Genomic DNA, 23,866 nt, shown 5'->3' with positions numbered 1-23,866 from the left:
CTCCCTAAAATCCCAAACTTAACATCCAACTCAGCCAATTAAGTGAATGTTGTAAAATGCAGTCTACTGTTGCTAAACTGCAGGATGAGTTTGATATTAAACAGTAATATTAAAGGTGCATTAAGCCGCAAAAGAGACAAAAGTTCCCCAGGCGGCTTTCTGTGTGCATGCTCCGAGTCGAAGCCGAGCACGGATAGGCAAATGGGCTTCACACAAAAATGTCAAAATGCCTTTTTGGAGAGTATTTATGTTATGCCTTAAGTAAAAGTTTACAGTTGAGAAAGGAAATGCATGTGTAATTAGGGCTCGAGCACCGATGGTGTGAGGACCCTATTGGAATTGCTCAGCCAAAATTTTCTTCTTCTCCAAAATGAATCACATTTTTGAGGGCCTAAATGTTCTCAAAAACTCATGAAACTTTGCACATGCGTCAGAAGTGGTGAAAATTTACATCTGATATGGGTTTCAGAATTAGGTGTGGCAAAATGGCTCGATAGCGCCACCTACAAAATTTCAATTAAGCGCCCTTCGTGCTACGTTTCACGTACAGTTATGAAATTCGGTAGACAGATGTAACAGCCCAATACCTACAAAAAAGCCCCTGGGTGCAAAGTTTGTAAACCCAACAGGAAGTGAGATATTTTGAATTTTCTCTACAAAATTTTGGCAGTTTTTGCCATTTCCACATGTTGTACTTTAACGAACTCCTCCTAGAGCTTTAATCAGATCAACATCATATTTGGTCAGTCTAATCTAAAGGCCTTTGAGACGTTAAATTGCGAAGATCTAGAGTTTTCGCTGAAGGGCGTGTTTGTGGCGGCCTGGCAAAGTTCGATGTTTCGCCATTGAAACAGGAAGTTGTTGTAACTCGGGCATACAATGTCTGATCTGCCCCAAACTTCACATGTTTTATTAGAGTCCTGACCTGAAGACATCTATATGACAATATTCAGTTACAGTCATAGCGCCACCTGGGGCCAACAGGAAATGACGTTTTACATTGTGATTAACTCCACATAGAGATTGAACCAGATCAACATCATATATGGCCAGTCTAATCTTAAGGCCTTTGAGATGTTAAATTGCAAAGATCTTGAGTTTTTCGTTGAAGGGCGTGTCCGTGGTGACCGACAAAGTCTGATGTTTCGCCATGTAAGGTGAATCACTTTTTTGAGGGCCGAAACATACTCGAAAACTCATGAAACTTTGCAGATACGTCAGAAGTGGTGAAAATTTACGTCTGATATGGGTTTCAGAATTAAGTGTGGCAAAATGGCTCGATAGCGCCACCTAAAAAATTTCAACGAAGTGCCCCTGACACTACGTTTCACGTACAGGTATGAAATTTGGTACACACATCTAACAGCCCAATACTTACAAAAAAAGTCTCTTGGAGTGAAATCTGAAAACCAACAGGAAGTGAGATATTTTGAATTTTCTTTGCAAAATTTGTGCAGTTTTTGCCATTTCCAGGCGTTGTACTTTAATGAACTCCTCCTAGAGCTTTAATCAGATCAACATCATATTTGGTCAGTCTAATCTAAAGGCCTTTGAGACGTTAAATTGCGAAGATCTAGAGTTTTCGCTGAAGGGCGTGTTTGTGGCGGCCTGGCAAAGTTCGATGTTTCGCCATTGAAACAGGAAGTTGTTGTAACTCGGGCATACAATGTCTGATCTGCCCCAAACTTCACATGTTTTATTAGAGTCCTGACCTGAAGACATCTTCATAACAATATTCAGTTACAGTCATAGCGCCACCTGGGGGCAACAGGAAATGACATGTTTTACACTGTGATTAACTCCTCCTAGAGATTTAATCAGATCAATGTCATTTTTTGTCAGTCTAATCTAAAGGCCTTTGTGACGTTAAATTGCGAAGATCTAGAGTTTTCGTTGAAGGGCGTGCCCGTGGCGGCATGACAAAGTCTGTTGTTCCGCCATGGAAAAGGAAGCCGTTGTAACTCAGGCATACAATGTCTGATCTGCCCCAAACTTCACATGTGTGATAAGAGTCCTGGCCTGAACATATCTATATGCCAATATTCAGTTAGTCATAGCGCCACCTGCTGGCAACAGGAAATGGCATGCTTTACACTGTAATTCCCTCCCAGAACCACATTTCAATATGCCACAAAGTACCAAACATACTAGAAACACGTTAAATCATGCAACATTTGGCTAAGTGCTAATGTATGCGATTAACGCCATGAAACAGGAAGTTGTTGTAACTCAGGCATATGATGTCCGATCTGCTCCAAGCTTCACGTGTTTGATAACAGTCCTGGCCTGAACACATCTATATTGCAATATTTGGTTATGGTCAAAGCGCCACCTGTTGGCAGCAGGAAGTGTGGCAATTCGAAATGACTTAATGGCATAATTCTCCTGTATTAATTTGCTTACATGCATGTCGACCACTGTTCACTGTTTTCCTAAGGCCAACGGGTGGCGGTGAGCCCGGGTGCGAGGGCCCTTTCATCGCTGCTTGCAGCTTTAATTGTATATTGGATCCATGCAGTAGCTCTTAAAGTGACAGCAGCCTAATAAACCTGCTGCTGTCCATCATTAATGATAACCAAACAACAACTGACAAAGGAAAATCACTCACTGATCTTGACTGAATAACTTAAGTAGCTTTAATAAGGTTACTTACAGTAAGACTATGCAGTGTTATTTTACATTTGATTATTCATTTTTTTTTTTGTTGTAGGCTATTACTTATCTGAATACCATTAAATTACAACACTGTTTATTGCATTTGTATTTTCGCTCTGTTGTATTTATTTGTCCATTTTTTGTAATTAGTTTTTTTGTTCTTGATTGTCTTGGTTATGATTTTTGCCATAATCAAACAGCCCTAAGATTTTGTAAGAATTGCGTAGCTGTGCTTGGAGTCGATTGTTTTATTTGTGATAATAACGCAATAAAACATGCCAAATTGTACGGCATCATTTCCAGCCAGGCTATGAAGAAATTATGAACACATGCAAAAACAAGAGAGAACCAATGAAATGAATTACTGATTACTGATTGGTTTTAAATGCACATAGAAACCTGTAGTTTGAGCTTTTTTTTTTTTTTTTTTTTTGACTAAGAGTAGTGTTTTGTTCTTCCCTAAAGAATATTTTCCTTATATTTTGATGGTTTAATCAAACTTGTGGGGTCATTAAAAACAAATATCCCCTCCGGACATGACATTTGGCCACTACTGTATAAAGAAACTTTATCTACTCACGTTGTAGGCATCAACAATAAGATTGATAACATTGCTGGAGTTTGCTGAGAGCGTTCCCACTGCAGACTTTGGAATCAGATTTTTAAGTTCCTGTGGAAAGGGGAAAAAACAGAAAAAAACATCCATGGATCTTAAGCACAGGGACACAGGGTGTTTGTTTTACAACAGAGCATTTAAACAGCAGACAGGAACTCTGAATTATGACTTTGGCGTCTGGATCCAAGCCGGGAAACTGAGGTTGTGGCTTTCCAAATACAGAGAATACAGAGAAGTTGGATTCAAACTGTTCAGATGCTTGAGAGTTTCAGGCTCTTGGTAGTGATATATTTGAGATGGTATTACAATTCATCCATCTGTAACACAGTCTTGTCTCTAGATATAGCTTTTTTTATCTGTTTTATCATTCAACAGTTGAATATTGTAAGTCTGATCACTTAGAAAAGTAATAACATGCCTCCCCTCAACAAGCCACATGATTTGAGGAATAATTCTTGCAACAATGGCATGTTATGTGCTTAAATTTAACCCTTAGCATTTAGTGTTTAATCAAATCCAGCAAGCACCACAAAGTTTTGACTAGTGTGAAAAGAGACTACAGACCAAGTGAAAACATTAAGATATCAAAAAGTTGGCTTCTCTTTGACAAAGTACAAAAAAATTCGATCAGGGAAAGAAACGACAAGCTCCAGACAGACAAAAATACAAGTGTTCCTGTTCATGCTTTCATACACATCATTAAGATAATCAACTATGGACCTACTTTGTAAACAGGCTGAAACTCCTCTGTAACTGCAAAGATGGTCTGGATGTTATTTTCGCTCAGTTTTTGAACCAAGTGGGCGATGGAGGGGTAATCCTAGTCAGGAAAGGAAGGAAAGAAATCAGTCAACATCAAAATCTGTCAAACATCAAATAGTCTGGTCTGAAAATCACCAGAAAACAGGGCTGTAACCACTATAGACATTGAGGGGGACAAGCTCACCCCAATTATCACACAAAGTCAAACTATTAAATTTTTTTTGCCAAATCTCACCATTTTGAATTGAAAATTGACCATTTAATTTAACTTTCATACATTTTATATGAAATATACTGTATCCTTTATAGATATTATAGATTTGTTAATCATTACATATATATTACACATATATAACAATGTTATTACATGTTTAATCATTTGATATGCAAAATGATATCAATGTGATCCAAACTTTGCTGAAAAACCTGCCGCACACAATCTACTACATGTCTACTGTCATCTGATTGATAGTTTAGAATTTTTTTAGCAAGTAAAAGCCCTTTTAGTATAATTGTACAAACGTCCACCTTCAGCTTGTGGTTCATCAGGAAACAGGGCCGTAAGTTCTTTTACTACTATCGTTCTTTTTTTTTGTTTATTCCCTTTAAATCCTTTATTTCTTAAATTTCTTTTAAACAAAAGGACTGTTACATTTGTGACAGCAGCTCCCTCCAATCCCCAAAAAATCTAGCAAAATTTCATTTGTCCACCCCAATGTTTAAGACATGGTTACGGCCTTGCCAGAAAATGTGATATGCATACATAATAATGGCTCATGGTGTACATGTTGTTTTCTAAGTGGCATTTCCCATCATTGGGAAGCACGATTCCACCGAGTTTGCCATCTCCGGCAAAATGAAAACCTGCGTCAGTAGAGAACACCAACAAACGGGTGACGTTTCTCCAGCCAATGTGGTCCTGGGAGAGAGAAAAAAAAAAAAAAAAAAAACACAGGAAGAAGGAGAGAAATGAGGCCAAGGGATACAAAGAGTGAGCTGAAAGTACAAAAACAGATTGGGAACACAATTGAATTAAAGATGCCATATTACTGTAGCATTTCGATTTTTCCACTAATAAAGGAAGTCAGAAAATAATCAAATTAGGACATATAATACTGCCAGTTGCATAAACTTAGCCTCTATGTTAAGACTGTTTCTTAAGAACTAGTTTGACCAACTAGCAGTTAGACAAGAGGTAATCAGTCTTACTTTTCCTATTCAAATTAGAACAATCTACCTTTTTTATGTAACTGACTTTACATTAAAAAGGTTAGGACCAGTCTTGAACAAAATTAGATGACTAACAGCAGATTGTGCAACTGGCCAAGCTTCTCGGTGCATAGTAAATCAACTTTATATATAATGTAAAAACAGAGCAAACCCTCCCCAAGCTGTTTTATACTCACTCCACAGACAGCAACCTGCATGATAGCATCAAATCCTCCCTCAGGCGAGTCGAGGTTGCCAGATATCTGCTGTTGCCCCACCAGACTGTTGAACTGCTGCCCATTGCTGGTGAGTTTCAGCACATTTTTGTAGCTGAAGGGGCTGGTGCAGTTTTGGTCCCCTGTGCAGGGGTTCAGGAGCTTGGCTGGAGTTGTGCTGATATACGGCATAACTGTCTTCTCCACAAAAGAGCCAAAACCTGTCAGAAAATGAGCGAAGCAGCATCTTAGCTTTAAATTCATGCCTACTCGTGTCTCTAATGGTTTAGGCAGTGCAATGAAAGTTTTGAATTAGGTCTTATTTTACCATTCAATTATTTTTATAGTAATTATTATTAATCTGTTTTAATAATAATATTAACAAACTTAAGTGTAATTAATTTAACTTTCATACATATATATTATATGAAATATACTGTATTCTTGATAGATATTATAGGTTTGTTAATCATTACATATATATTACACATATATGATTGTTGTTATTACATGTTTAATCCTATAATGCTTTCTGTATCATATTTGATAGACAAAATTTACATCAACGTGATCCAAACTTTGCTGAAAAACCTGTCGCACACAATCTACTACATGCCTTCTGTTGTATGATTGATAGTTTAGACTTTTTTTTAGCAAGTAAAAGGCCTTTTAGTATAATTGTACAAACATCCACCTTAAGCTTGTGGTTCACCAATCTTTTTGCTGTGAAATCTTTACTGATTTTTATAAAGGTAAGAATCACTTTTATACTGGACTGAAGCAACTTAGGTTCAATTGATTATCCATACATCATTTTATAGAAAAATTGGTAACACTTTAGGATAGGGAACACACATAAACTATTAACTGACTTTTCCCTAAATAAAATGTTCTGCTTATTAATAGTTAAGGTAGTTGTTAAGTTTAGGTATTGGGTAGGATTAGGAATGTAGAATAAGGTCATACAGAATAATGCATTAATATGTGCTTAATAAGTACTAATAAATAGCCAATATTCTAGTTATATGCATGCTAATAAGCAACTAAAAAACCCTAAAATAAAGTGTTACCGATAAATCATGTTAAAATGCGATCAAATATAATCCATCAGGCTTTTGAGGAACGTTTATTTGCTCATAGTCAGTTTATATTTCATGCTCATTTAATTATTTTTTAAATGTTTGTTAAAGATCTTTTAATTTGAAACTACTTGGTAAAGAGCAGTTTTAATGGGTGACTTTTATTATGAAAGCACAGAGTGAATCAGGAAAAAAAAAGATGTCTGCACCACATGGAAAGATGAAGCATTTTCCACATTTGTAAATGTTTATATCTATTCATCTGGAGTTAAAAGGACATCAGATGCAAGATTAAGTTCTCCTTTGGTAATAAGCAGCCAATGAAGTAAGTTTTTCATGTCATTTTTTCATTTCATTTATGTGATTGATGTGGATTGTGTTGCTAAGTGGAAAAAAGCAATATCTGTGCAAAGACTATAGTTATGCTGTTAAAGTGAATTTAACTCTGTTTAAAAGGTTTACAAAGACAATGTTTATTTATTTTATTTATGTATGTCCTTTATATTCTTTATTTTAACTTTATTTTTGTGTATTTAGTTCTCACGGCATCTTAAGTTGGAAGCAGTCAATAAATCGCCAGTCATCAGAGAATCCTTGTGCTCGTGAAATTACTGGGGGGAGCTACAGTGAGAATTCATCTGCTCTTCACGGGTAGAAGAAGGAACGTTTCCAACCAGCAGTCTACAGAGGTTCAAGTTTGTCTTCTGCTAAGAAACAAGAGGCTGCTGCAGAAATTGCTGCAACTGAAGCAACTTTAGAAATATTAAAGCAACAAGAGCATGAACTTGAAGAACTTCAAAGACTTGAGGCTGAAGATAAAAAGAGAATAGCAGAACAAGAAGCTGAAGCATTGAAGCGACAACTAGAAAGAGAAGAAGAAGCTCGGCTACGTGTTAAGATTGAAACTGAGAATGCTGCTAGATGGAAAGCATTGGAAGATAAGCGCAGAGAGCTTGAGCGCTTGGAGACTCTAAAAAGGTTAAATGCTGCAAAGGCGCGAATGCAGGTTTACGAGCAGAACGAAGACTCAAAGGAAAAAACAAGAGAACTACTTCGTGACTGCACATCTGTAAAAAAGAAGCATGTACCAAAGTTAAGCAGCTCCATGTTACAGAGTATACCACCACAGGAAAGTGTGACAAAATCGCACCAAGAAGACAGCACTGCAGACCTTGTTAGGGTGTTAGCAGAATCTATTAGTTCAAGTCGTCTTCCTATACCCAAGCCTGCAACATTCTATGGAGACCCTCTCAGATTTAGTGATTGGAAAATCTCGTTTCAAACTTTGATCGACAGAAAAAACATACCAGCGAATGAGAAGCTCTACTACTTATGCAAGTATGTGGAAGGACCAGCAAAGAAGGCCATTGCAAGTTACTTCCTGCTAGGCACAGAGTTGGCATATCATGCAGCATGGGGCATACTAGAAGAAAGGTATGGAAACCCTTTGGTCATTGCTAAAGCCTTCAGAGACAAGCTTAATTCATGGCCAAAGATTGGTTCCAAGGATTGTTCCAGTGTTGAGCTGAGAGAAACTTCCTCAGAGGCTGTGAAGCAGCTATGTCTCAGATAAAAGGTCTTGAAGTCCTTAATGATTGTAACAAGAACCAGAAAATCCTTTCCAAGCTTCCTGATTGGTTGGCCTCGATGTGGAATCGTCAGGTCATAGAAATTGAAGAAGAAACTAAGACATTTTCTACCTTCGGTCAGTTTGTAAAGTTTCTAACACGAGAAGCTAAAATTGCTTGCAACCCAGTTACATCACTTTATTCACTGAAGTCTAATGAGGTTGGAAAAGAAAAGGTATCAAGAAATCAAGACACTCTAGCAAAGGTGTTAGCAGTACAGTCCAGTGAGAAAGCAGATGCAGCTAAATGTGCCTTCTGTGAGAGAAACAGGACATGGTATTCACAAATGTCGTAAGTTTATAGAGAAGAATGTTGCAGAGCGAATCAAATTTGTTCAAATGAACAAGTTATGTTTTGGATGTTTAAAACCTGGTCATCGCTCAAAGAACTGTGAAGATAGAAGTGTATGTGACAAGTGTCAGAAGAAACACCCATCATGTCTACATGAGGATCGTACCAAAGAAGCAAAGAGGACTCTACAATTGGATCAGTCAAGGGACAAGTTGAAGGAAAGAAAACCAGAGTTGATGCGGAATAAAGAGACCACAAGTGGAGCAACATCCAACCGAGTAATACAGGATGAGAATAATACTCAAACCTCTACAATTGTACCAGTATGGGTCTCAACTATCAGTAAACCAAATCATGAAGTTCTGGTATACGCACATCTTGACACCCAGAGCAATACTACCTTCATCCTGGAAGAGATAGCTGAAGCTCTTGACACGAAGAAGGAATCTATGCAGCTGAAGCTCTCAACGATGGTATCCAAAAGTACAATTGTTCCCTGCCAGAAGGTAACTGGTTTAATGGTAAGAGGATTTTATTCAGATAAGAAAATCTCTCTGCCAGTAACCTATTAAAGAGAGTTCATCCCTGCAAACAGAACTCACATTCCTACACCCAAAGGTGCAAGAGCGTGGCCTCATCTAATGCATATAGCTGAGAAGATTGCTCCTCAACAAGTTTGTGATATTGGCCTTCTGATTGGCTACAACTGCCCTCAAGCTCTTCTTCCTAGAGAAATTGTTTCTGGTAAAGAAAATCAGCCTTTTGCTCAAAGAACGGATCTAGGCTGGAGCATTGTTGGCTGTGGAAATTCATCTGTTGACTACGGAGATGCCATTGGAGTGAGTCATCGCATCATAGTGAAACAAGTAATGCCAAGTCTGCCGTATTCTTTCAATCTCACAAGTGAAGTTCAGTACATCTGTAGAACACAGATCAAGGAAATCATCACTCCACCAAATGTCATCAAACTCTTGAGTCTGACTTCAATGAAAAGACAACAGAGGACAGTCGAATTTCCCAAGAAGACCTACGTTTTCTGTCAAAAATGGAAACGGCCATCAGACACAAAGAAGATGGTCATTATGAAATGCCTTTGCCTTTCAAAGAAGACAGACCAAACTTGACCAATAATAAGGGATGTGCTTTTCATCGTCTCTCAAATGCTTAGAAAAAAGACTTAAAAGAGATGAGAAATACTATAGCGACTATGTGGACTTTATGAATGAGACAATTACTTGAGGAGATGCTGAGAAGGTCCCAGCTGAAGAAACTGACAAGAACCCTGCTTGGTACATTCCCCATCATGGGGTTTATCATCCTCAAAAACCTGGGAAGATCCGTGTAGTCTTTGATTGCTCAGCAAAGTTCCAAGGTACATCCCTTAATGACCATTTGCTAATTGGTCCAGAGTTAACAAACACCCTTGTAGGTGTTCTCTATCGTTTTCGCAAGGGTCCGGTGGCAATCATGTGTGACAAAGAGTGCATGTTTCACCAATTCCATATGAAGGAAGAAGATCAAGACTACTTACGGTTCCTCTGGTGGGAGAAAGGAAATCTAGAATCCCAGCCACAGGTCTATAGGATGAAAGTACACCTCTTCGGTGCAGCCTCATCACCTGGGTGTGCCAACTACGGCCTCAAGCATATCGCCGCTCAAGGTCATGGTTGCTTCAGTGAAACCTCCATTCGATTCATAGAAAGGAATTTCTATGTCGATGATGGGTTAACAAGTGTCTCAACTGTAGATGAAGCTATCAAGCTGATAAAGGAAGCAAGAGAACTTTGTAGCACAGGAAAGCTTTGTTTGCATAAATTTGTATCAAACAGTCAAGAAGTGAAAGCATCGATTCCTCATGAAGAATGTGCTCAGAGTGCTGTAGATCATGACTTAGCTTTGGGTGAGCTTCACATGGAAAGAGCACTTGGTGTGAAATGGTGCATCAAATCTGACAGCTTCCAGTTCAGAGTATTCGTTAAGGAACAACCACTCACTAGAAGAGGTGTCCTGTCCACGGTGGCTTCTATATATGACCCACTTGGTATTGCAGCACCCTTCATTCTTGTTGGTAAGCAAATACTACAGCAGATGTGTCAAGATAAAGCTGGTTGGGATGAACCACTTAAAGATGAATTGCGACCAAAGTGGGAAGCATGGCTTTCAGATCTGCGACACTTGGCTGATGTGAAGATTCTGCGATGTTATCTCCCGTCGACCTTTAAGGAAGTTTAGCGTTATGAGCTTCATCATTTCTCTGACACTAGTGCATCAGGATATGGAGAATGCACATATCTCAGAGCCATTGACGCATCAGGAGATGTTCATTGTTCCTTGGTTATGGGCAAAGCCAGAGTTGCTCCTACTAAGGTTACAACCATACCAAGGCTGGAGTTATCAACGGCAGTAGTTGCTGTACAAACAAGTGACTTGCTCAGAAAAGAGCTAGAGATAGAGGACCTAGATGAGTACTTCTGGACAGACTCAAAGGTTGTCCTTGGGTACATTAATAATGATGCAAAGAGATTTCATGTCTTTGTAGCAAACCATGTTCAACGCATCAAACAAAGTACAGATGCTAAACAATGGAGATATGTGACCTCTGAAGAGAACCCTGCTGATTATGCATCCAGAGGCCTTACAGCAGAAGAGCTCATATCCTCCAACTGGTTTACAGGACCAAAGTTTCTGTGGCAGGATGAACTGCCCAGAGATGTTAAGGTGGGAGAGATCATAGACAATGACCCAGAGTTGCGAAAAGCTCAAGTTCATAAAACTCAAACGAAGGAAGAAAACTCATTGCTTGATTGACTTCACAAGTTTTCAGATTGGTCAAGAGTGGTAAAAGCCATTGCAAGACTTCAGCGACGTGCCAAGGAAGTCAAAGATCTAAGTCCAAGGGTCAATGAAGCCACTAGCATTGAAGAAAGAAAGGATGCTGAACTTACCATTATCAAAATGATCCAACAATCGGCTTTTTGTGATGAGATCCAGAGACTCCAGCAACAGAAGGAGATTGAGTCCAACAACAGCTCAAATAAACTGCATTGCCTGAATCCCTTCTTAGATGAGCATGGTATCCTCAGGGTGGGACGTCACTTAGTACATGCTGCATTACACACTCATGTGAAACATCCAGCAATTCTCCCACAACATAGTCATGTATCATTGTTACTCATCAAACATTATCATGAACAAGTATATCACCAAGGGAGAGGAATGACTATAAATGAGCTGCAATCAAATGGTTTCTGGATTTTGGGATGTAGCAAAGCAGTGTCTTCATATATCTACACATGCACTAGGTGCAGGAAACTCAGAAGATGCACGGAAGAGCAAAGGATGGCAAATCTTCCTCAGGAACGCATGGAAACAACCCCTCATTTCACATATTGTGGGATGGACTGTTTTGGTCCTTTCTACGTCAAAGAAGGAAGAAAGGAGTTGAAGCCGCATCAGCCAGTCACGTGGGTGGCATTTGGGAGAGGCAAATTCGAACAATAAGAAGCGTCTCGACATCCATTTTGGATCAATCAACTCAAAGACTTGATAGTGCCTCTCTAAGAACATTTCTCTATGAAGTCATGGCTATCGTGAATAGCAGACCTTTAACCACAGAGCACCTGAATGATCCATCTGGTCCAGAGCCACTTACACCTAACCATATCTTGACGATGAAGTCTTCAATAATTTTGCCACCACCTGTAGAGTTTGTCAAGGAAGACCTTTATCTTCGCAAGAGATGGCGTAAGGTGCAATATTTAGCAAATGTGTTCTGGTCACAATGGAGAAAAGAATATCTTCTAAACCTGCAACACAGGCAGAAATGGCACAAACGTTGTAGAAATGCAAAGGTCAATGACATTGTCATTCTGAAAGATGACACTGCTCCACGCAGTCAATGGAAGTTAGCAAAGGTAACGGAAGTACACAGTGGTAAGGATGGCTGTGTGAGAACAGTGAAGTTATTGATCAGTGATTCGACTCTGGATAAAAAGTGCAAACGTGTTACTAAACCAACTTACCTCGAAAGGCCCATCCAGGAAGTAGTTACCCTGATTGAAGCAGATTGAGAGCTTACCTTGTGTCTACCATTCCTTGGGTTAGTTCATAATAATTTGATAGTTATGTTACTGAGTTAAAAAAAAAAAAAAAAAAAAAAAAAAATCACTAGAAAGTGCTTTGGTGGGAGTGTAACTGACAGAGAAGTCAGTTTATATTTCATGCTCATTTAATTATTTTTTTAAATGTTTGTTAAAGATCTTTTAATTTGAAACTACTTGGTAAAGAGCGGTTTTAAGGGAGACTTTTATTATGAAAGCACAGAGTGAATCAGGAAAAAAAAGATGTCTGCACCGCATGGAAAGATGAAGCGTTTTCCACATTTGTAAATGTTTATATCCATCATACTATATAAGAAATAAATGCCTGATGTATCAAATATGATACTCAACTAAAAACAAATATGTTGTACACATCATACTTTTTTTCAACATTAAACTGTTTTCTGACTTATTATGTCAGGCTTTACAGGGTTAAAGGTGCCATCGAATTGAAAATTTAATTTACCTCGGCATAGTTGAATAACAAGAGTTCAGTACATGGAAATTACATACAGTGAGTCTCAAACTCCATTGTTTCCTCCTCCTTATATATATCTCAAGACCTACGGAAAACAGACGAATCTCAATATAACACCGACTGTTACATAAGCCGTTAGCCACGGAGCACTATCAAACTCATTCAGAATCAAATGTAAACATCCAAATAAATACCATACTTACGCGATTAGACATGCTGCATGACGAACACTTTGTAAAGATCCATTTTGAGGGTTATATTAGCTGTGTGAACGTTTATGCAGTGATAGAGTCAAGAGCTCGGGAGGGGGCGGAGAGCGCGCGATTTAAAGGGGCCGCAGCATGAATCGGCGCATTTCTAATTATGCCTCAAAATAGGCAGTTAAAAAAATTAATTAAAAAACATCTATGGGGTATTTTGAGCTGCAACTTCACAGACACATTCAGGGGACACCTTAGACTTATATTACATCTTATAAAAAAAACGTTTGATGGCACCTTTAAAACTAGTATATAGTAGAACCAAGGTTTCAAAGCAAAACTACTGAGACCAGTATGATTTTATAAGACTCTCACCTATCCTGAAATCTGAGGTGATCTTGGACATTTCCTTCATCAAACTAGTCCCTAGATTCTTGACATTCTCCAAGTCATCCTTCATGGAGTAGGACAGGTCCATCAGGTAGTACAGGTCTATGGGATAGTCTTCAGCCCTCTTGAACTTTAGCTTGATATTTTGAGGTTCCCCTACAGAAATAATTCATTCACACAAACACACACACACACACACACACACACACACACACACACACACACACACAAAAAAAAAAAACTGTGTTAGTATTCCCACAATTACTTGAGCAGATCAATAAAAACCAATGATTTTAAGTTTGCAGGCACCAGATCTAAGGTTGAGGCTGAGTTTCTGAGGCTGGATCTGTGTTATGTCCTCGGGTCGAAGTTTATCTGCGCCTTTCTTGCGGTTGGTCACTGGTTTGTTCTTGAGGGTCCTTTGGCTCCCGTGAGGGTTTTCGATCTTGGTTGCCGAACAGCCTCTTTTCTTGAGTGACTCGAGCTCATCGCAGCGCGCTGATGTCGGTTCTCCCTGTTTTAGAAAATCCTGTTGGGGAGAAAATATTAAGGCTGTTGCTGTTGTTTGTGATTGTGTTGTGTGAATTTAGCTTGTCAGATTATTTAAATTTGCTCAAAAGTATGGGGTCTGTAAGATTATTTAAATGTTTTTGAAAGAAGTCTATTCTGCTCACCAAAGCTGCATTTATTTGATCAAAAATACAGTAAAAACAGTGAAATATTGTTACAGTTTAAAATAACTGTTTTCTATGAGAATACACAGTAAAATGTAATTTATTACTGTGATCAAAGCTGAATTTTCAGCATAATTTCTCCAGGCTTCAGTGTCACATGATCCTTCAGAAATCATTCTAATATGCTGATATTTGCTGCTCAAGAAACATTTCTGATTATTATCAATGTTGAAAATAGTTGTGCTGCTTCACATTTTTGTGGAAACTGTCATTCATTTTATTTTTTAGGATTCATTAATGAAAATGAAGTTCAAAAGAACAGCAGAAGAACATTTCAAAAGAACATTTATTTAAAACATTTGAAAATGTAAATGTCTTTACTGCCATTGTTGATTAATTGAATGCATCCTTGCTGAATAAAAGTATTAATTTCTTAAAAAAGCAAAAACATTTTAATGGTAGTGTACATTTCTCATACAAAACATGAAATTAAGCATACAGTACTAAAAATAATAATAAAAAGAACATTTTAGAAAAGAAAATCCTCTTATAAGACTCCTTATAAGCACAAACTCAAGCATCACCACAATGTTTCCATGTGGAATGAGATTTCCTAGCATGAATGGAATGACAACACTTATCCGCCATTACTGTTCCTGGCAAATCTGCCATAGCTATTAATATCAAATGGCTTAGTTTGAGTCATTTTGTTTGCCATTATGTCTGTTTGGTCCAGCAGCACTGGCAAGTTTCTCAATATTAACCTCTCATTTATTGAACTGTTGTATAAAAGCAATGTCATAATCATGCTGGTCTGAATATCAGGCTGTGATTATAAGTGTAATGAATGTGTTTATTTCAACAATGGAGAGTTAAAGAAAAGAACGAGCATGGCATTTGAACGCTACTCACGGTATCAGTGCACCATCCACATTTAGCCCCCACTTGTATGCACTCGCCACAGGATAAAGCATTGGCTTTGATGCACTCGTTGCCCTCTGCAGAACACAAGAGACAGAGAGCGTTTCAAATCTGTCCAAAGAGTCGATTCATTTACATCGCTCTGGCTTACTGTAATTGGAGCCAGAGATGACTACTCTATGTTTTCCATTATGGATAATGCTCCGACCGTGCTGGGTGGAGCGACCTCTGAGTAATGACAGCAGTATTTAACTGCTGAACGAGAACCCCAGTTAGTTATCCTCAATAGAAACGCAGCAGTTATTAATTCTTATGGAGTCGGACAGAGTTACAGTACACTGGACAGAATGAGCAAAGTTCACATTACCTTGCTGTGCACGGCTGCAACAAATGATCCCTAATAATGTTGATATGAAAAGTAGCTTCAGGTCCATCTACAACAAAAAGACAAAAACCATAAGCAGTGGATTCACTTTCAAAACAAGCACCAGTGGGAAAACAATGAATGTGGTAACATCCAAGCTATTTATTTCAATATATTATATCAATTATAATATATACATATCTGGTTATAAAAATATTATTTAATATGACTGAATGAAACTGTCATCATTGGGCTATGACAATAAAACTCATATTTTAAGGGTTAAAATAGAAAAAAAGGTATAAATGACAGTTTCACTTTTTACAGTGACCATGGTCTTTGAAATAACTTTGACTACCATATTAATAGCATATATCAATCAATGCCATGTTATATATAAGGGACACTGGAAAGAGTAAAAATGTGCAATTTTAAAAGTGATAGTTCACTCAAAAATGAAAATTATCCCATGATTTACTCACCCTTTAATCCATCCTACATGGGTCTATGACTATCTTCTTTCAGACTAACACAATCAGAGATATATTTAAAAATATCCTGGCTCTACCAAGCTTTATAATAATAGTGAACAGGGGGGCTGTTTTGAAGCCCCCCAAAAATGCATCCACCAACATTTCTCTTTAAAATTTCTCATTTAGACGTATAATTCATGACCGGTGTTTTGTTTTGCTCTATCCTCTAAGCTTCCGGTTTGTCATTACAAACTGGCTTCAAAACTGGCCACCCATTCACTCCCATTAAAACTTGGGAGAGCCAGGATTTTTTTAAATATATCTCAGATTGTATTAGTCTATAAGAAGATAGACATAAACACCTAGGATGGCTTGAAGGTGAGTAAATAAAGAGACAATTTTCATTTTTGGGTGAACTATCCCTTTAAATAAAAAAAAAAAAAAGGTTTCAAAGGGGGGGTTTCACAGCATACCATAGAAGAACCATTTTTGGATTCCCAAATGAACTTTTCAGTGACCAGTTTTTAAAAAGAACCATTTAATCAAAAATTATACAGTGTAAAGGTTATTTAAGAACATACAAGAAATGCAAAGAGTGCTACTGGGGTAAAAATCCAAAGGTTCTTTATTGGCATCTATGGTTCCATGAAGAACATACATCACTCTTAAAAATAAAGATTTCAAATTCTTTATAGTGGAAAAGGTTCTTTAGATTTTGAAATGAAGAATTCTTCAAACTAAGAAGAAAAAAAAGGTTCTTTCAAGAACTGTTCACTGAAAGTTTATTTGGGGAACCAAAAATGGTTCTTCTATGGCATCGCAGCAAAAAAAAACAAAAAAAAAACTTTAAACTTTTAAGAGTTTAAAGAACCTTGTGTCCAATTGAAAGGATGTTAAAGGTTTTTCATGGAATGGTAAATGTCAATAAAGAACCTATTTTTAAGAGTGCATCTCTACTTGATCTGACCTTGAAATGTTGAAAAAGATGTTTTATTGCTCATATTTTCAGAGTGATGACCTTGAGTTCACTGGAGGTCATAAACCTTCATTACCCAACAGAGCTCATCTATTCTCAGCTCCTGAAAGAGGAACCACTGGGCTAATATAAATACCACCTCTCAGATGCCATTCTCGGGTAGAAGTAACCATAATTCACCGGTCGAACCCTTTCCTAGTGGCTCCTTCGCCTGCCAGAAATAGTGCCGACTTCTTTTGGCAAAGGGTGTTTCTCGAGTGGACAAACAATATCCTCAACAGTATACTAGAGGAGTGCACTATAAAAAAATATTAGGAAAAATCCAACATAATGTGTAATAGCTGTAGAAAAACACACACACACACAAAATAACTTTGTTTTGTTTTAATATTTGTTCATTCTGATTTATGCATTTTAACCATATAGGCCTATCTTTTTATTCAAAGTTCATGGTGCAACACTATATGTTGATCACAAAATGACTCGTTATGGGATTGTATCAGGCATAACATTATGACCACCTTTCTAATATTGTGTTGGTCCCCCTTTAGCTGCCAAAACAGCCCTGAGCCGGAGGCATGGACTCCACTAGACCCCTGAAGGTGTGCTGTGGTATCTGGCACCAAGATGTTAGCAGCAGATCCTTTAAATAATGTAAGTTGTGAGGTGGAGCCTCCATGGATCGGACATGTTTGTTCAGCACATCCCACAGATGCTCGATTGGATTGAGATCTGGGGAATTTGGAGGCCAAGTCAACACCTCAAACCCGTTGTTGTGCTCCTCAAACCATTCCTGAACCATTTTTGCTTTGTGGCAGGAGCATTATCCTGCTGAAAGAGGCCACAGCCACCAGGGAATACCGTTTCCATGAAAGGGTGTACATGGTCTGCAACAATGCTTAGGTATGTGGGACATATCAAAGTAACATCCACATGGACGGCAGGACCCTAGGTTTCCCAGCAGAACATTGCCCAAAACATCACACTGTCTCCCCCAGATTGCCTTCTTCCCATAGTGCATCCTGGTGCCATGTGTTCCCCAGGTAAGTGGCACACACGCACCCGGCCATCCATGTGATGTAAAAGAAAACATGATTCATTAGACCAGGCCACCTTTTTCCATTGCTCCGTGGTCCAGCTCTGATGCTCACGTGTCCACTGTTGGTTCTTTCAGCGGTGGACAGGGGTCAGCATGGGCACCCTGACTGGTCTGCAGCTATGCAGCCCCATACGCAACAAACTGAGATGCACTGTGTATTCTGACACCTTTCTATCAGAACAAGCATTAACTTCTTGTGCAATTTGAGCTACAGTAGCTTGCCTGTTGGATCGGACCATACGCGCCAGCCTTTGCTCCCCACGTTAATCAGTGAGCTTTGGCCGCCCATGACCCTGTCGCCAGTTCACCACTGGTTCTTCCTTGGAGCACTTTTAATAGATACTGACCACTGCAGACCAGGAACACCCCACAAGAGTTTTGGAGATGCTCTGACGTAATCGTCTAACCATCACAATTCGGCCCTTGTCAAACTCGCTCAAATTCTTACACTCGCCCATTTTTCCTGCTTCTAACACATCAACTTTGAGGACAAAATGTTCGCTTGCTGCTTAATATATCCCACCCGCTAGTGTTATTCACTTCACCTGTCAGTGCTCATAATGTTTGGCCTGATCAGTGTATATATTATGATTATAAAAATTCAGGTGCATGTGTACCCTAGTCATCTGTTCAATAGTCTCTTTATTTCCTGTAACACTGGCTCACATTGATCTCTCATTAGATTCAGAGCACTTCTGCCTGCTGAAAGCATAAATGGCTGTTGTCTGCAGGTAAAGCATTATTGATTAGTGTGTCCCATGAGACTTTGTGTTGAGTCTGGTTAATAAATGATTCTCTGTTTGGCTCCACGTCGGTGAAGGGCTCAAAAGCGCATTGCATGTCTTCAGTAGAGTGAAATCTATTAAAAAGTATGAGTGGTTAACTATATTGTGTGATAAAAGAATTTTCCTTAATTTGAAGTCAAAGGTTTGACAAATGCTGTTTTCTTTCCTGCTCTGACATATCTCTTAACAAAACAGGATATTAAATTATTAAATAAAAACTTCCTGCAGCGGGACGTACCAACCTTGTGAAAAAACAAGCACACTTTAGCATACTTTTATTACAGAAATAATATACTTTAAAAGAATATACTGAATGCAAAATTGTCAGACACATTAACTGCAATGAAAAGAAAATGTTTTATAGTTTAAATTTATATTAAATGCAATAAGTTGAACTTTAGAGTGTTTTTGACCATGCACGTGAGTAGAACGTAAGCACATCTTTATATGTCATTTCATAATTACTTCTACATCATTTAAATATGGTACTGCCGAATGTACTCACAAGCATTTATGGTAAACTAAAATATACTTTAATGTCATTTCTACTGAAACTTGTATGTCATGTATTTAAATCCATTTGAAATTACACAATTGTAATGATGAAGCTGCAATTTACATATTTACAATATATGAACTTTAAATGTAATATCGTATTTAACACACTACAGTTAAAATTAAGTTAGTCAACACATCAAAATAAGCATACTTATTTAAAACATGACAAAATACTAAAATGTAATGATATAATGAATATAATGTAATAAAAAGATAAAATATAATCATTTAAAATGTACTTTGAAGTAAAAATTTTACTATGACTTTTACAAAGTGCATTTTTTTTAAAGTATACTTAACACAATTAAGAAACAGTCATGAAAGTGTACTCGTTTTAAGTGCACTTGTGTGCTAAGAAACATTCATGAGTGTACTCGCTTTAAGTGCACTTAAGTGTTTTAAGAAACAGTCATGAAAGTGTACTAGCTTTATGTGCACTTATGGGTGCTAAGAAACATTTGCTTTAAGTGCACTTAAGTGTGCTAAGAAACAGTCGCTTAAAGTGCACTTAAGTGTGCTAAGAAACAGTTGCTTTAAGTGCACTTAAGTGTGCTAAGAAACAGTTGCTTTAAGTGCACTTAAGTGTGCTAAGAAACAATCATGAAAGTGTACTTGCTTTAAGTGCACTTAAGTGTGCTAAGAAGCAGTTGCTTTAAGTGCACTTAAGTGTGCTAAGAAGCAGTCGCTTTAAGTGCACTTAAGTGTGCTAAGAAACAGTCAAGAAAGTGTACTTGCTTTAAGTACACTTAAGTGTGCTAAGAAACAGTTGCTTTAAGTGCACTTGAATGTGCTAAGAAACAGTCATGAAAGTGTACTTGCTTTAAGTGCACTTAAGTGTGCTAAGAAGCAGTTGCTTTAAGTGCACTTAAGTGTGCTAAGAAGCAGTCGCTTTAAGTGCACTTAAGTGTGCTAAGAAACAGTTGCTTTAAGTGCACTTAAATGTGCTAAGAAACAGTCATGAAAGTGTACTCGCTTTAAGTGCACTTCAGTGTGCTAAGAAACAGTCTCTTTAAGTGCACTTAAGTGTGCTAAGATACAATCACTTTAGGTTCACTTAAGTGTGCAAAGAAACAGTAATGAAAGTGTCCTCGCTTTAAGTGCACTTCATTGAGCTAAGAAACAGTCGCTTTAAGTGCACTTAAATGTGCTAACAGTCATGAAAGTGTACTCACTTTAAGTGCACTTAAGTGTGCTAAGAAACAGTTTTTTTTTTAAAATACATATAACAATACAATACATTTAAGATTTGAAGTACACAACAAGTGCACATTGAAAACAATAGAGCACACTTCTTTTTCACAAGGGAAAGGGATCATCTCTTTTTATTAAGCTAGCCAGTAGTATCTAGTTTACGCCACAGTCGCCAACCTTCTTTGACAGCTTATATCATAGATAATAACAATTAAAACACTTTGTCCTCCAGTTCAAACATTTGGTCAGGTTTTAGATGTATCCTAGCATAACTTCCTTAAAGGGATAGTTCACCCAAAAATGAAAATTTGATGTTTATCTGCTTACCCCCAAAGCATCCGAGATGTAGGTGTCTTTGTTTCTTCAGTAGAACACAAATGATGATTTTTAACTGCAACCGCTGCCGTCTGTCAGTGGTATAATGCAAGTCAGCGGGAACTTGGACTATAAGAGTAAATAAAACATTTTTTAAAAAATCATTTTTTTACCTCTAATACACCACTATGTCCAACTGCATTCATCACTCGATTCGTTTGGTCTGATCATGCTCTGACAATGGCAGTGATGTCTTGCGCTCATTGAAGTATATATGCGAGACATCACTGTCGTTGTCAGAGCGCGATCAGACCTCACGAATCGAGTGATGAATGCAGTTGGACATAGTGGTGTATTAGAGGTAAAAAAAATATAACTACTGTTCAGTTTCTCGCACAAACCGATCGTTTCATGTCTAAGGACATCTATGTGTCGTCACGAGCCGCAGGGTTTAATTTGGATTTGTCTGTCGTGTTTTATTTACTCTTATAGTCCAAGTTCCCGCTGACTTGCATTATACCACTGACAGACAGCAGCGGTTGCAGTTAAAAATCATCATTTGTGTTCTACTGAAGAAACAAAGTCACCTACATCTTGGATGCGCTGGGGGTAAGCAGATAAACATCAAATTTTCATTTTTGGGTGAACTATCCCTTTAATATCCTCATAATCATTAGCTTTAGCATTACAAAATTCCCCCACAAAAAGCTTCATGAGTTCATTAATATATGGCCAAATGAGTGACTTATGCAAGAGTTTAACATACACAACCAATGATTTTGAAATGATTTGAAAGACGTTCTGGCTGCCACCATAATCTACAAATAGTATATCATTATCCAAAAGTGTTGACAGATACACTTAACGTGATACTGGCTTGATGTAAGAAATGTCTGATGCAAGTACGCTGCCTCTAAATTACATAGGACGTCAATGATAGTTCCAAAGAAATCTCAAAATATAACCAGTGCTGTTACGACATGACTGGAAACAAAAACAGCCTCAGCCCATGTGGGGCGTCCAGGGTGAAGCTGAAAATGCCTTTTACTTCCCTGCTGAATGTAATGCATGTGGTTTCCATTAAACTCAATGGGCAGCGATGAGGTGGCTTAGAAGAATTCCACCCTTTAAACGCTCAAGCGAGCCACTGTGGGACCTGCGGTGGCCGAGATTAAATCATAAGTAACTTGGTAACACCTCTGAAAGTTGTTATGCTGTGAGTCTTTTCTATAGTAAAGTAAACTAAGTACTGGGTAATTCAGTCAGTGTGAGTAAGCGTGTGTGTGTGTGCTAAAAACTGTTCCTCTCAGTGTGCCTTTTATACACACAGTGTGCAGACAGCATGTCGGGCAGAGCGACCAGATTAGACTGTGTGTCACTTTGAGTTTAACGCTGTGAAGTCACACCAAAGCTTCTCATTACAATGACTGAAAAAATGCTTTAAAAGGTATTTCATACCTCAAAAAAAAACCAACAACAACAAAACATTATTCTCAAATCAGCTTCAATAAACAGCAGATTCCAATTGTGACAACATTGAAAAAAATTATACTTTGGAACTTTTTTTTTTTTACAGCCAAATGTATTAGTTTTTCTCAAATTATATTTATTGATTAAATTTCATTTTATTGAAGGGTTACATCTTAAATTTTTATATTAATCAAACTGCTACAGTCACGTGATTTCAGTAAACAAGGCTTTGTTCCATCATAAGTGTTTCGAAATTTCAATGGTTCACCACTGGGGGGCGTGACTTTGGCAGTTTGATACATGAACCACTGATTCGAAACAAATGATTTATAAAGCTTCGAAGCTTCATGAAGCATAGATATTGTTGAATAAAGCCTTTATTTAGATTTTTTTGGCGCACAAAAGTATTCTCGTTGCTTCATAACATTAAGGTTGAACCACTGTAGTCACATGAACTGTTCTGGCCCTCGAAAAATTTAATATTTTTAAATGTTAAAAATCATAATTCATTGGAATGAGATGACACTTGGTGACTTTTGTCGCATTAGCAATATGAACACAAAAAAATCAAGGATATGATTCGGACATGTTAAAGGGTCAAAAAAAAAAAAAAAAAGAAAAAAAAAAAAGTCGCACTTACCTTCTTTGTGGTCAAAAATGACTGACATAGGAAATGAATGGGAAATACGAAAAAAAAAAATTGAAAATTTAGAGAATCTTTTGTTGGTACAAACTACAAATCAGCCACTGTGCAGAAAAAAAGTGCACAGCAATGAAGGGGTGACACACTCGTAAATGCCAAGAGTGAAAAACAGACACAACCAACCCCCCTCCCCCCTCCCCACACACACATATATATGAACTAGCACGACTATAACACAGAGCAAGTTTATACAAATATGTGAAATAAAATCCATAATTCAGCCATAAAGCAGTAAAAGAATGAGCAGTAAAAAAGACATTACATTAAAAAACATCAAAAGTACAAAACAAAAACACCCACTCAAACACACACTCACTTACACACATTCACAGACACACACACACAACACACCATTATACACACACAAATGAACCGGTGTGGCTGTAACAATATGGTAAAATTGTTATATTTTTTTATTTTTGTTATATTTTTTTATTGAATTTTACTAAATGTCCTCCTCTGTGTTCAGGTTTGACTGTAGTAAAATTAATGCAAAAACCGACACTTCAAATCAACATTTCAAACCAAAAAAATCTAAACCTTGACAAATAGTCTTTGAGAATGTCTAAATATAAATCTTAATAAAAAAGTACTTGTGTCTAAAAACCAATAGAGAATTTATAAGCCACTTTATATAGAACTATATAGTAATCTAGTGGTTGCATAATGGCATTACATAAGTTTCTTTTTTTACTCCCACCAGATGGCACTACT

General features: G+C 37.7%; 1 protein-coding gene across 2 annotated transcripts in view; it reads right to left on the bottom strand.

Moving 5' to 3' along the window:
- Positions 1-23,866, bottom strand: part of itgb1a (integrin, beta 1a) — a 51,091-nt gene that overhangs the window by 7,939 nt on the left and 19,286 nt on the right. For both annotated transcript variants that reach the window (XM_048173991.1, XM_048173992.1), the window contains exons 2-9: positions 15,586-15,652; positions 15,210-15,295; positions 13,933-14,152; positions 13,609-13,779; positions 5,440-5,678; positions 4,797-4,952; positions 3,996-4,091; positions 3,236-3,325 (exon numbers count right to left, since the gene is read on the bottom strand). In XM_048173991.1, the coding sequence (XP_048029948.1) occupies positions 3,236-3,325; positions 3,996-4,091; positions 4,797-4,952; positions 5,440-5,678; positions 13,609-13,779; positions 13,933-14,152; positions 15,210-15,295; positions 15,586-15,652 (1,125 nt within the window). The remainder of the gene's footprint in view (positions 1-3,235; positions 3,326-3,995; positions 4,092-4,796; positions 4,953-5,439; positions 5,679-13,608; positions 13,780-13,932; positions 14,153-15,209; positions 15,296-15,585; positions 15,653-23,866) is intronic.

The sequence above is a fragment of the Megalobrama amblycephala genome, linkage group LG22 (genome assembly GCF_018812025.1).
Source record: "Megalobrama amblycephala isolate DHTTF-2021 linkage group LG22, ASM1881202v1, whole genome shotgun sequence".
Classification (NCBI taxonomy): domain Eukaryota; kingdom Metazoa; phylum Chordata; class Actinopteri; order Cypriniformes; family Xenocyprididae; genus Megalobrama; species Megalobrama amblycephala.
The sequence above is the reverse complement of the archived record's forward strand: the minus strand, read 5'-3'. Positions and strand labels throughout refer to the sequence as shown.